We start from the raw sequence: 14809 nt of genomic DNA, 5'->3' as shown, positions 1-14809 counted from the left end.
GGCAGAATAGCATCATTCAATAACCTGCTTGAATCAACCCCAAAGAAATCACCTTGGCTGAGAGAGGGCTGGTAAATAACGTTTTCCTTTTGGTAAGAAAGACAATAGAACTTAAATGGAAATCTTAAGGGGGTATCCATATGAACAGCAGGAGGGCTTCCAGTTACAGCCTTTTGAACTAGAAAGGAAAGGGCTATTATTCGAGGTTAGTCCCAAAAGGCTGCAGCTTTGTGGGAGCGTTGAGATAATCTTGTTTTTTAATTGTTTTGTGGGACCTTTGAGATAATCTTGTTTTTTAATTGTTTGTTGCGGCACACACACACACAGCCGCAGGTTCAGTAGAGTGCTAACCGGTGCACATTTGTAATTAAAAGATACATGCAGTTGGATATCTTGGCCTAATGTCTCATCTGGGGAAGCCCATGGGATCTGGCAAGTGGAATGGCTATCATCTCTATTACCTTTCCATTTTGTAGTGTGATTGGTATATTTGTAAAGCCTTACATATCCTGTAGTGATGGGAAAAAGAAGGAAGTGATAATAGGAAATTTGTGGAAATGTAAAATACATTTATAGGCCAGGACACTTCTGTATTCCATATAACAGAGATCTAAATGTGATTGTGAATTACCCAGCCTTCTGCTACTGTGGTCAGTCAATTTCTGTGGAAATGTGATGAGTATAATAACTGAAATCATTTGTATATATGTGAACACAATGTTTTGTGCTAGTCTATTTTAAAGAATAATTTAAAAAATCTGATCTCTGAAGCTCCTATACCTATGTTATCAGTAGTTTGTTCATTCATTTCTAGAGAGCCTCCATTTCCCCCCATCTTCATTACAGTTTCTACTTCACTACTCCGTAACACTTCTTCCTTGGGTTCTTCTGTCAATCTGGGCTGAAGTTGTTCTGGGTGACTGTTTGGTTCTGTAAAACAAAAAATATAGACATCTATGAAAGTTATGAACCTCTTTGAGGCAGCATTTATACGTTGATATACATTTATTCTACACAACACAACTATCAATGTAGTCTCTTAATGATTATTTCTTCTAGGAGCAAGATTTTTTTTTCACTTTCTCCATAACAAAAGCAACACACATCCAAGGGCATGTCAGTAGTATTAAAAAAAATTCAGACACAACAGAATACAGGGGAACATGGCTGCTGAATAGCTTCTCAGCCGTGAGCTCCGCAATCTCCCTGGGTGCCCTCAATGCCGGGCCTGCCTACCTGATATCAGCTGGTGTCCCATTCCCGCTCTGTCTGCCGACTCATCTTCTATGGGCAGGAGTGTTTATCTTCACACCCCCTCCGTCTCGGCTCCATTGCGGCGCTCTCGGTTTCAGGCTGAGTTTTTTCCTTCGGGCGGGAAGGCTGTTTCAGATAGCTGCTGAAGTGCACAGGGAGAGGCACACAGCCTTACGGGTTTCTGACCGGGGCACACCTGGAAGTATCGACTTCTGCCAGGTACCCCAGCTTCTACCTGGGGCACAGAAGCCCTCACTAAGAACTTGTGGAATATGGCTCCCCCCAGGCTGCGGTGGTAAATTTGCTTCTTTTTGTTTTTGCCCATGAGCCCAAGACAGGCTAGACGTGAGGGAAAAGAGCCTGGAGCCTCTTTTACATTTCTGGAGGCTATCAAGAAAGGAGAGAAGGGAGAGAAAGAGAAGCTCGCAAAGGAGGGGCCTCAGTCATTTGCTCAAATAAGTATGGGGGGTTCTACTGCATTATTGGGTGTACAGGCAGCTGAAAGTTGTATGAGACAGCCAAACAGATACGCTTTAAGAAATAATAGTTTCTGCACATCATAACTCCCCCTAACCCCCCAAGGCCCTATCTACGAGGAAATTGAGTGTAAGCAAAGAGGTAGGAAAACTAAGATCCTGAAAGATGTGAAAATAAGTTTAGAACCTACCCAAGCCCCACTCATAGTTACAGCACAGCCCCTTTTTGCTACAGCCCTGCAGAAAAGAAAAGAGGAGTGAATAAAAATAACCCCTTCTCTGAGATCTTTCTTTAAGATGCAGGCCAAGACACAGATTAAAGGGCCCAATAATATTCTTTTCCCAGTCCCCCTACGAGCAATTTGACTGGTCCTATGGAAGAAAAAGTAAAGAGTGTAGCTAATATGAAGTCCAAATTACTAAGCACAGAAGGATTATGCATGGGTGTTGCTACTGATAATAGATTCCAAGTATTAGGGGATATTGAAATAAATCCCATTGAGGAGGGGGGCAAGATTCGACTAATACAACTGCAGCGGCTACCCCCAGATCGACGGAAGACAACCAGATGAAGCAGGGTCTGGAAGAAATGCTAGATGCTTTATCCACTGAGATCAGAAGCAAGTTTGCTAGATCAGAGGGAAACCATATTAAGATTCAAGAGACCTGTGAGACTTTAGAGGCTAGAACGTCATCCATCACAGAGAGAATTTGCTCAATGGAAGCCTTCTTGGAGACCCTTAATGGGGAGGTGGAGCATAATCATGTTGAAATTCAAACTCTAAAGAGAGGGGAGAAGGGTCTACTGGACAAGGTAGAATATTTTGAAAATAACATCAGGCGAAACAACATCAGAATTCTTAATATTCCAGAGGGTCTCGAGGGTGATAATATTAAAGGGTTTGTCATTAGCTTATTAAAAGAATGCATCCCCTTTGTAGATGCTCTGGAATTGGAGGCGGGTAGCCAAAGGATTCCTCGAGACCCTTTTTCCAAGAATCCAAATAAGAAAAGTCAGAGGAAAATTGTAATCAATTTTAAATCCTATACTCTTATAGTTCGAATTCTCTCAGAGGTTATGAAGGTGGACAGCTTCACCAAAGAGGAATGGTCATTTCGTGTCCGACCAGACATTTCTAGGATGACACTAGATAAACAGTGGGAGCTAGGAAAACTCATACCTGAGTTGAGATCACTGGGTGCTACTGTCCAACTGAGATTCCCGGTCCTGTTAAAAGTCATGTGGAACAACAAGATGCATAGTTTTAGGGACCCAAAGAAGGCTGGCAATTTTTGTGAGCAAACAAAGACTCCTTCTGCCAAGATCTTGGTTAATGGATCCCTTATTAAATCAATTACCATAAAGCATGGGAATAGACAGGGGTGTCCCCTCTCCCCTTTGCTTTTTGATTTATACATGGAACCCCTAGCATGTAAAATTAGGGCAGATCAAAACATTTTGCCATTTGAATAGAATGTAAGGGTGAAAAAAGTGGCACTTAATGCCGATGAACTGATGGTTTTTACAAGGGATTGCTCTCACTCCGCTCCTGTGCTAGAACATCTGTTGGTCGAATTTGTGGAAGTCTCTGGTTGCCAAATTAATGCACTGAAAACCGAGATTATGTCCTGGAATTCTCAAATAAATAATCCCTTAATAAAGCAAGAGATTAGATATTTTGGTATACGGATGTTATGTTATGTTAAATATATTTACTATAGCGCTCAACTCACTCAGGGGCATCTCAGTGCTGTGTGGAAGCAGGGATCGGAGCAGAACGAGGAAATTAGAATAGGTGGGATTTGAGAAGTTTCTTACATTTGCAGTAGTTCGAGCGTGTACGAACATAAAGTGGCAGTTTGTTCCAGTAGTGAGGAGCAAGATAGGAAAAAGCCTTTTCTCCACTACGAGTCAGACGAATGCGAGATACACATAATAAGGCTTTGTTACAGTATCTAAGGCAGCGTCATGGGGTGTAAGTTTTGATTTTTTGTTGCAGATATAACAGGTCTTTTCCTTTTAGGGCGTTATAGGTAAGGCAACAGATCTTAAAACAGGATCTTTTTGTCACTGGAAGCCTGTGCAGTTCTCTCAGCAACGGTGCTGAGGACGTGGCTGAGAGCCTGGCAGCAATATTTTGGGCTACCTGGAGTTTGGCTACTAGGGTCTCATTGACATCCACAAAAAGGGTGTTGCCCTAGTCCAATCTACTTATTACCAAGGCTTGTACTAACGTCTTATGGGCAGGTGTTGGAAGGTAGGGGAATATTCTGCGCAGAAGGCGCATATTATAAAAGCAAACTCCTGAGGTGGTCAAAATGTGCTCTTTCATTGTGAGAGCTTGGTCAAATTTCATGCCCATCTTTTTTACGACTTGTTTAGGCATAGAAGTGATGCCCAGTTGTTGAGGCCACCAATCGTTTGCCCAAATGGAGGCTGCTTTCCCAAACAGCATAATCTCCGTCTTGTCTGTGTTCATTGGAGATCATTTCTGTTCATCCACTCCGAGATGGCTAACATGTCCAGGGTGAAACGGTTTTTGACTGCTATCAAGTCCTGGTCGAAAGTAAACAACAGCTGGGTCTCATCCGCATATGAGATTATTTCGAAGCTGAAACACTTGGCAATCCTGGCAAGGGGAGCCATAAAGATATTAGACAGAGTGGGGCTCAGGCAGGAACCCTACGGGACACCCTTGTCCAGGATAGTTTTAGGGGAAGAATATGGGCCCAAGATGACAGATTGATGTCTCTCTTCCAAGAAATGCTGGAGCTATTTTAATGCAAGGCCCTGAATGCTGATCTCTCGCAGCCTATCCAGCAGCCTATTATAAGAGACTGTGTCAAAGGCTGCTGAGAGATGTAACAGCACAAGCATTACTGAGTTACCTGAGTCCAGCCCACTGCACAGGGAATCAGTCACAGCCAGGAGTGCCGTTTCCGTGCTATGGCAAGGTCGAAAACCAGATTGGGAGGACTCTATGATGTGATTGGTTTCAAGGTAGGTAACTAGTTGTTTGTTAATTAGGTTTTTAACGTAATTTGCCCAGTAGAGGTAGCAAGGATATGGGCCAGTAATTGGCCGGAGTTTTGGTCCAGGGAGGGTTTTTTTAGGATCGGATGAACACATCTCGTCTTCCACTCAGACGGAATGGAGCTAGATTTCACCAAACAGTTAAAGATTTCTAGGACCGTTGGGGTGAGATAGTTGGCCAATAGAGCTATTTGGGTGGACAGATGTCCTGAGGGGAACCGGATTTGGCTGTCATCAAGGAGCTACAAATTACCTCCAAAGTGAAGGGCGTGAGCTGTTCAAAATATAGGGATAACCCAAGACCTTACTAAGTTGGCCCAGGTAAACCTTGATAAAAAATATGAAAGAGGCTAAGGCTCTGGGGGGTCCCTACCACTCTCAATAATAGGTTGTTCAAACTTGGTGAAGATGTCAATCCTCTCAAAATTTACGTTTATCTTTGATGTGAAACTGCTGATGTTTAATTCCAAACCTTTACAATCTGTACAAGGAGATATTTCAAGTTTTATTTGGTCCTGTAAAGGAGTGAGGATCACCTTGAACAAACTAAGAAGGTCGAAATTAGAAGGCGGCATTGCTAGGTCGGATTTCCGCTTCTACTGTTGGGCCTTTCAGTTAAAAAACATGAGATCTCGTTTTGCCAATTCAGCTTATTTTTCCTCATGCCTTCTAGCCATGATAAAAAATTTACCTTTTGGTGGTGAGGGTTCCTTTTTTAATGCTGCAATCCAAAAATGTAAGAAAGTCAAACTACAGACCTTTAGAGCAGCTAGTGAGCTTTGGTACCAGATCAGAAGAATTTTGAAGATCCCATACTGCAGTCCTGATGCTCTGATCTAGAATTCCCCAGGGGCCCAAAATTGTCCACAGGATAAACTGGCTATCCCTCTGCTGGAAGAAGGAATATGTAAATGGGGACAGTTATTATTGGACAACAAATTAGTCTCCTGGGAGCTCCTGGACACTATCATGAACCAAAAAGTGTCTAGGTTCAATTTTTATCAACTATCGAGCTGAGCACATGGTCTAGGTAAAGACGGGGAAGGCAATGAAGAATGCGAAAATAAATGTTTGGGGCCTCTTCATCAGTGTAAGGTGGTCTCTTGGTGGTACTGCTCTCTGAAAGAGGGGGATTTGTCGTCATCATCTTTGGAGGAGTCCTGGAGGCGTGAACTGCCATTGTCTGACATCACACACTTACGGCAAGTATTGATGCTTACTTTATGGTCAGTTGTCAAAGCCAATCCATTAAGAATAAATCATTTGTTTACAGTCCACAGAGCATACTGGACCAGTCAAAGGCTATCAAAACCTAGAGCTGAAGGAACCAAATTTTGCCTAAAATGTGCCGCGGTGAATGCGGACAGTATACATATATTTTGGAGTGTCCTCAGATCCAGGTCTTCTGGGATGACATTTAATAAGTCGATTCCTGAAATTTTGGGAAAGTTTTTTAGTTTTTTTTGGTATCCAGCCAGGGGAGGGGTCACTAGTTAAATTTACAAAACAGCCTGTACAATTATTATTTGTTCTAATCTTAATTGGAAGAAGAGAGATCTGTTTAAAATGAGTTTCCTCCTTGCCCCCAGAACTCCAGGACTGGATTAACTCTGTTAAAAGAGTCAACAGCCAGGATCACAGATGTCGTTTACAAAAAAAAGCTAGATTTTGGGATGCTTGGGAGGAGTGGACAGATGAAACTATTTAGTTACCACAAACCCAAAGGTCCAATAGTTTTGTAATAAGTAATACCATGGCAGGTTGGAGGAGGTAATCTCAGGCTGCTACTTTCCCTTCTGCACACCTGGTTGTCTTGAGAATGGTTTTAGGAGGACCATCGAGAGGGCTGGAAAATCTTATGCTGATGATCCCGTCTCCTGTCGGGACCACTTTTGATCCCTTACCTCGTAAAGACAAAACTACATATTGGTGAATGAGGACTGAAAAGGAAAAAAACAAATAAAATAAATAAAAATTATTTTTCACTTTCTCCATAACAAAAGCAACAAACATCCAAGGGCATGCCAGTTGTATTTTGAGAAATTTTTCTCCACGCTTCTTCCAAATGAGCTGTAAAATATTTGGAACTATGATCTCAGATGGCTTAACAACACACTGTGTAACGTTGGAAAACTGATAATGAACACTTTATTAGGGCATCATTTTGTCACAGCAGAGCCTCAAGTTCCATTTTGCAATAGGACTTACTATGGAACCAATTTAAAAAAAAAACTCTTCTCATTTAAACCTGCTTACCCATAAAGAGTTCTTGAGCAATTTAATCAGTTAACATTCAGCTGAGATGAGGGAGTGTTAAAGAAACGCTAGCACCATTGAATTGTAGAAATAGACACATATGGAATTGTACGTAAATATCAGGAGTTGGACCTGAGAGGATAAGAACAATTGCTGTGAAAACGCAGCTATTTAGTTATTTCTATGTGGATGAAACATAATTACTTTTGTAATTGCCAGCATCTTGGATACTACTTGCAACAAATAAACTCTCTGCTGTACTTGTCTGTAGGAACCCCACAACTGTCTTTCTGGGTATGCTCGATACAATTTAATACATTTAGATGACAATAAGGCATGATTTTTCATGTTATATTGGGCTGTTCCATCTGAAAAACATTTCATGCATTAAAATTCAAAACTTTATTAATGAAACATGTCAAGACTATACATAAAAATCACTCCTGTAATCTGTTTCATATTTCCTTTACCCATTTTATGAGAAGCCTGCTCTTTCTCTGCTAGGGAGCCTCTATTTTCCACCAGTTCGATTATGGTTTCACTTTCACTGTTCAGTGATACATCCTCCATGGGTTGCTCTGACATTCTTGGTTCGGCAGGTTCTAGATTCATTTTTGGTTCTGTAAAGCACAAATGGTACATCTCCATTAATGTGAGGACTCATTAAAATGCATGCCCTTAAACACATCCAGGATACACTTCTTTCTACCATACCTTGTGGAAGTCTTAATGATTATTTGCTTCAGGTAAAAAGCATATTTTTACTTCCTACCTATCAGAAACAATATTAATCTAAGGCAGTTCATTATGGTGCAGCAAAATTTCCTAACTTTGAGCTTTAGAATGCAAGTTAGTTCTAAGATAGCTTTCTGGTATCCCCTTGACATGTGACATGTGAATATCATAGTATTCCCTGATATTTGTAAAGCGTGTAATCACCCATAAGGGTATCTATCTTACTGCCAGGATCACAAGGCAAGACTGGGAGCAGCAAGAATGAAAACAAGACAAAATCTAGAAGGATTAGTTGGGTTGGTAGAAAAATAGCCAGGTGTTTAATGATTTCCAGCACTGAAAGCGATTGTCGGTAGAATGAAGGCGCTCGCACAAATCACCCAATTGCTTAGGGGCCAGATAAAAAAATGAGGGGTACCACCAGAGCCAGTTTTGTACTGAGTTTGAGGGAGAAGCAGGAACTTCAACTATGCAGATCACAGTGGTTTGTTTAGGTTTATAAGGGAAAAAGCGAGATTGCAGCTAAGAATGGCCCAAAGAGTCCTCGATGCAAGAGACATTACGTAAACAATGGCAACATATGAATAGGTGATTTATCGCATAAACGATCAGGTGGATACGTGATCATCCCTATTACCTTTCCGTTGGTAGTGTGATCTGAATATTTGTAAAATTTTACACATCATCCTGTAGTGATGGGAAAAAAGAAGGGAGTGATACTAGTAAATGTGTGGAAATGTAAATTATCTTTATGCCAGGGCAATTCTGTATTCCATATAACATAGATCTAAATGTGATTGTGAAATACCCAGCCTGCTGCTACTGTAGTCAGTCAATATCTGTGGAAATGTGATAAGTATAATAACATAGATCGTTTTTATATATAAAAGCATAATGTTTTGTACTAGTTTATTTTCAAGAATAATTTTCAAAAATCTGATCTCTGAAGCTCCTCTACCTATTGTATCAGTAGTGTGTTCATTCATTTCTGGAGAGTCTCCATTTTCTCCCATCTTCATCACAGTTTCTTCTTCATTACTCAGTGGCACTTCTTGCATGAGTTCTTCTGTCAGTCTGGTCTGTACTTGTTCTGGGTGACTTTTTGGTTCTGTAAAACAAAAAACAAAAAACATCTATGAAAGTGATGAACGTCTATAAGGCAGCATTTATATATTGATATACATTTAGTCTCTTAATGACCACTCCTTCTAGGAGCATGAATTAATTTTCACTTTCTCCATAACAAAAGCAACATATATCCAAGAGCATGTCAGTAGTATTTTGAGAAACTTTCCTCCACATTTTTCCCATTTGAGCTTTAAAGTTTTTTGAAAGTATGATCTCAGATGGCTTCACAGCACACTGTTTAGCATGGGAAAGCTGATGATGAACACTGTATTAGTGCATGAGGGTTTTTATACTTTTGTCACAGCCTCAAGTCGCTTCTTCAGTAGGACTTACTATAGAACCAATTCAAAAACGCTCTGTTCTAAGGCAAGCCCACTCACCCACAAAGGGTCTTGGGTAATAGAGTTAGTTTACAAACAGCTGAAATGAGGGAGGATTAAAGAAAGGCTAGCACTGTTGAATTGTAGGCATAGACACATATGGAATTGTAAGCACATAGCAGGAGTTGGTCTTGAGAGGATGAGAAAATTGGCTGTCAAAAAGTAGTTATTTGGCGACTCCTATGGGCATGAAACATAATTCATTTTGTAATTGCCAGTGTCTTGAAAACTACTTGCAACCAATAAACTCTCTAATTTACTTGTCTATGGGAACCCCACAAATGCCTTTCTGGAAAAGCTCGATGCAACTTAATATCTTCAGATAACAATAATAAGGACTGAATTTTAATGATATATTGATCAGTTCAACCTGAAAAATATTTTATATTTTAAAATAAAAACTTAATAAAGAAAAGTGTCAAGGTCATACATAAAAAGAGCTGTTGCAATCTATTTCACATTTCTTTACCCATTTTATCAGAAGCCAGTTCTTTCTCTGTTGAGGAGCCTTTATTTTCCACCATCTCGATTACGGTTTCTCGTTCACTGTTCAGTGATACACCCTCCATGGGTTGCTCTGACATTCTTTGTTCTGCGTGTTCTAGATTCTTTTTTGGTTCTGGCAAGCACAAATGGTACATCTCTATTAATGTGAACACTCATTAAAAGGCTGCCCTTAAACATATGCAAGATGCACTTTCTAGCTACCATACCTTTGTGGAAGTCTTAATGATTATTTACTTCTGATAAAAAAATATATTTTTACTTTCTTCCTATCAGAAACAATATTAATCTAAGGAGGTTCAATATGGTGCGGTGACATGTCCTTCCTTTGAGCTTTGGAATGCAAGTAAGTTCTAATATAGCTTTCTGGTATTCTCCTGACATGAGACTATCATTCTATACCAGAATATCTGTAATGCCTACAGTCACCCATAAGGGTATCTCAGTGTCGGGTTCAGGAGACAAAACTGGGAGCAGCAAGAGTGTAAGCAAGACAAGATCTAGAATGATTAGTTGGATTGGTAGACAAATAGCCAGGTGTTTAATGATTCCCAGCACTGCAAGTGATTGTCGGTAGAATGAAGGTTCTCCCCATTGCTTAGGGGCCAGATACGAAAACGAGTGGTGCCAGCCTCAGTTTTGTACTCATTTTGAGGGAGAAGGAGGCAGTTCAACAATGCAGATCCTATAGGTTTGTTAGGTTTATAGGGGAAAATGCCAGATTGCAGATATGAATGACCCAGAGAGTCCTGGATGCAAGAGGTGTTACGTATACAATGGCAACATATGTGCAGGTGATTTATCGCATAAACAATCAGGTGGATAAGTGATCATCTCTATTACTTTTCCGTTTTGTAGTCTGATCAGTATATTTGTAAAATCTTACATAGCATTCTATAGTGATTTGAAAAAAGAAGGGAGTGATACTAGGAACTGTGTGAAAATGTAAATTATCTTTATGGGTCAGGACAATTCTGTATTCCATATAACAGAGATCTAAATGTGATTGTGAAATACCCAGGATGCTGCTACTATAGTCAGATAATTTCTGTGGAAATGTAATCAGTATCATAAATTAAATTGTTTTGATATATGTAAGCATAATGTTTTATACTAGTCTATTTTCAAGAATAATTTTCAAAAATCTGATCATTGAAGCCCCTCTACCTATTGTATCAGTAGTTTGTTCATTCATTTCTGGAGAGACTCCATTTCCCTCCATCTTTATCGCAGTTTCTCCTTCATTACTCAGTGGCACTTCCTGCATGAGTTCTTCTGTCAGTCTGGCCTGTACTTGTTCTGGGGGGCTTTTTGATTCTGTAAAGCAAAAAATATAGACATCTATGAAAGTGATGAGCCTCTAGAAGTCAGCATTCATATGTTGCTAAACATTTCTTTTACAGAGCACAACTATTAACGTAGTCTCTTAATGATCACTTGTTCTAGGAGCATGAATTAATTTTCACTTTCTCCACAACAAAAGCAACATACATCCAAGTGCATGTCAGTAGCATTTTGAGATATTTTCCTCCACATTTCTCCCAATTGAGCCTTAAAAATGTTTGACAGTATGATCTCAGATGGCTTCACGGCACACTGTGTAACATGGGAAAGCTGATGATGAACACTGTATTAGTACATAAGGGTTTTTATATTTTTGTCACAGCCTCAAGTCACTTCTTCAGTAGGACTTACTATGGAACTAATTTAAACACGCTCTGTTCTAAGGCAAGCCCACTCACCCACAAATGGTTCTTGAGTAATAGAATTACTTTACTAACAGCTGGAATGAGGGAGGATTAAAGAAAGGCTAGCACTGTTGAATTGAAGACCTAGACACATATGGAATTGTAAGCAAATAGCAGGAGTTGGTCTTGAGAAGATGAGAACATTGGCTGTCAAAAGTAGTTATTTGGCTACTCCTATGTGCATGAAACATAATTCATTTTGTAAATGCCAGTGTCTTGAAATCTACTTGCAACCAATAAACTCTCTGATGTACTCGTCTATGGGAACCCCACAATTGCCTTTCTGGAAAAGCTCGGTGCAACTTAATAACTTTAGATGACAGTAATAAGGACTGAATTTTCATGAATTATTGGTCAATTCAATCTGAACAATATTTCATATTTTAAAATAAAAACTTAAATAAAGAAAAGTGTCAAGGTCATACATAAGAAGAGCTGTTGCAATTTATTTCACATTTCCTTTACCCATTTTATCAGAAGCCAGTTCTTTCTCTGTTGAGGAGCCTTTATTTTCCACCATCTCAATTACGGTTTCTCTTTCACTGTTCAGCGATACATCCTCCATGGGTTGCTCTGACATTCTTTGTTCTGCGTGTTCTAGATTCTTTTTTGGTTCTGTAAAGTCCAATGGTACATCTCCATTAATGTGAAGACTCATTAAAAGGTATGCCCTTAAACACATACAAGATGCACTTTCTAGCTAGCATACCTTTGTGGAAGTCTTAATGATTATTTACTTCTGATAAAAAAATATCTTTTTACTTTCTTCCTATCAGAAACAATATTAATCTAAGGAGGTTCAATATGGTGCGGTGACATTTCCTTCCTTTGAGCTTTGCAATGCAAGTAAGTTCTAAGATACCTTTCTGGTATTCTCCTGACATGCGACTATCATACTACACCAGAATATCTGTAACGCCTGCAGTCACCCATAAGGGTATCTCAGTGTCGAGTTCAGGAGACAAAACTGGGAGCAGCAAGAGTGTAAACAATACAAAATCTAGAAGGATTATATGGGTTGGTAGAAAAATATCCAGGTGTTTATTGATTTCCGGCACAGCAAGTCATTATCAGTAGAATGAAGGTGCTCCAGCAGAACCCCCCATTGCTTAGGGGCCAGATACGAAAATGACTGGTGCCAGCCTCAGTTTTTTACTCATTTTGAGGGAGAAGGAGGCAGTTCAACAATGCACATCCTATGGGTTTGTTTAGGTTTATAGGGGAAAAAGCCATATTGCAGATAAGAATAGCCAACAGAGTCCTGGATGCAAGAGGCGTTACGTATACAATGACAGCATATGTGCAGGTGATTTATCGCATAAACGATCAGGTGGATAAGTGACCATCTCTATTACTTTTCCGTTTTGTAGTGTGATAGGTATATTTATAAAATCTTACATAGCATCCTATTGTGATTTGAAAAAAAGAAGGGAATGAGACTAGGAAATGTGTGGAAATGTAAATTATCTTTGTGGATCAGGACAATTCTGTATTCCATATAACAGAGATCTAAATGTGACTGTGAAATATCCAGCCTGCTGCTACTGTGGTCAGTCAATGTCTGTGGCAATGTGAGGAGTATAATACCTTAAATCGTTTTTATATAAGTAAAAAAATGTTTTGTACTAGTCTATTTTCAAGAATAATTTTCAAAAACCTGATCTCTGAAGTTCCTCTACCTATTGTATCAGTAGTTTGTTCATTCATTTCTGGAGAGCCTCCATTTCCCCCCATCTTCATCACAGTTTCTTTTTCATTACTCAGTGGCACTTCTTGCTTGAGTTCTTCTGTCAGTCTGGCCTGTACTTGTTCTGGGTTTTTTTTTGGTTCTGTAAAACAAAAAAGATAGACATCTATGAAAGTGATGAACCTCTATAAGGCAGAATGTATACGTTGATATACATTTATTTTACACAACACAACTATCAACGTAGTCTCTTAATGATCACTTCTTCTAGGAAACATAATTATTTTTCACTTTCTCCATAACAAAAGCAACACACATCGAAGAGTAATGTCAGTAGTATTTTGAGATATTTTCCTTCACATTTCTCCCAATTGAGATTTAAAAATGTTTGAAAGTATGATCTCAGATGGCTTCACGGCACACTGTGTAACATGGGAAAGCTGATGATGAACACTGTATTAGTCGATGAGGTTTTTTATACTTTTGTCACAGCTACAAGTCGCTTCTTCAGTAGGACTTACTATAGAACCAATTCAAAAACGCCCTGTTCTAAGGCAAGCCCACTCACACACAAAGGGTCTTGGGTAATAGAGTTAGTTTACAAACAGCTGAAATGAGGGAGGATTAAAGAAAGGCTAGCACTGTTGAATTGAAGACATAGACACATATGGAATTGTAAGCAAATACCAGGAGTTGGACCCGAGAGGATGACAACAGGTCTGTGAAAAAGTAGCTATTTAGCTATTCATTTGTGCATGAAACATAATTCATATTGTAAATTGCCAGTGTCTTGAATACTACTTGCAACCAATAAACTCTTTGGGGCCATATTATGGTAAATGCACATTTTCATTGTTTGCGCAGGACGCAGCTTTAAAAAGGTGCGCTGGGCGCAAACAGTGAAAATGCACCCTATTACCATGAATGTGCATTGCAAACTCGTACAGCACCAGGGGCAGCGCATTCCTATGAAAAACAGAGCGGCTGCTTTACAGCTGCTCTGTATTTTCATAGTGTAGGTGGCAACCTGCCCGCAATTTTGAGGGGGATTAGAGATCCCCTTGCAGGCGGGTGCAGTCGCTGACTGCACCCGCCTGTAAGGGGATGTCTGGGGGGTCCATGGGACCCCCTTTTCCACCTCCAGGTGGCTGCCATTATGGGGTGCACTGACAGTGAGCCACCTTTTAGATGGCACACACTTAGTGCGCCTCCTGAGGGCTCTTTGGCTCTGCACCCACGTCTGTAATACGGCGCCTGTGCGGAGGCAAAGAGATTCCCTCATTTGCATGGGGCTCACCCCCATGCAAATCAGGGAATGCCCCTGCAGATATGTGAGCTTTATGTGAGCCAGCGCTATCAGTAATACTAAATTGCCCAGGGGGCAGACAAACCAGGCGCAAACGCCAATTGCGCCCCCAGGGCACTTTATGTAATAGGGCCCCTGATATTCTTGTCTATGGGCACCCACACCTGTCTTTCTGAAAAAGCTTGATGCACCTTAATAACTTTAGATGACAATGATAAGGCCTGAATTTTCATTATATATTGGTCTGTTCCATCTGAAAAACATTTCATCTATTAAAATAAAAACTTTAATAATGAAACAT

General features: G+C 40.0%; 1 protein-coding gene across 1 annotated transcript in view; it reads right to left on the bottom strand.

Moving 5' to 3' along the window:
* The window catches only part of DNAAF1 (dynein axonemal assembly factor 1), a 485669-nt gene that overhangs the window by 341379 nt on the left and 129481 nt on the right, over positions 1-14809 (bottom strand). Inside the window, exons 5-11 of the mRNA XM_086945201.1 lie at positions 13195-13344; positions 11981-12130; positions 10935-11084; positions 9733-9882; positions 8714-8863; positions 7491-7640; positions 781-930 (exon numbers count right to left, since the gene is read on the bottom strand). Of these exons, the coding sequence (XP_086801327.1) occupies positions 781-930; positions 7491-7640; positions 8714-8863; positions 9733-9882; positions 10935-11084; positions 11981-12130; positions 13195-13344 (1050 nt within the window). The remainder of the gene's footprint in view (positions 1-780; positions 931-7490; positions 7641-8713; positions 8864-9732; positions 9883-10934; positions 11085-11980; positions 12131-13194; positions 13345-14809) is intronic.

This window comes from Lissotriton vulgaris, chromosome 12 (genome assembly GCF_964263255.1).
Source record: "Lissotriton vulgaris chromosome 12, aLisVul1.2, whole genome shotgun sequence".
Taxonomy (NCBI): Eukaryota; Metazoa; Chordata; class Amphibia; order Caudata; family Salamandridae; genus Lissotriton; species Lissotriton vulgaris.
This window is presented reverse-complemented; position numbering and strand designations above follow the sequence as displayed.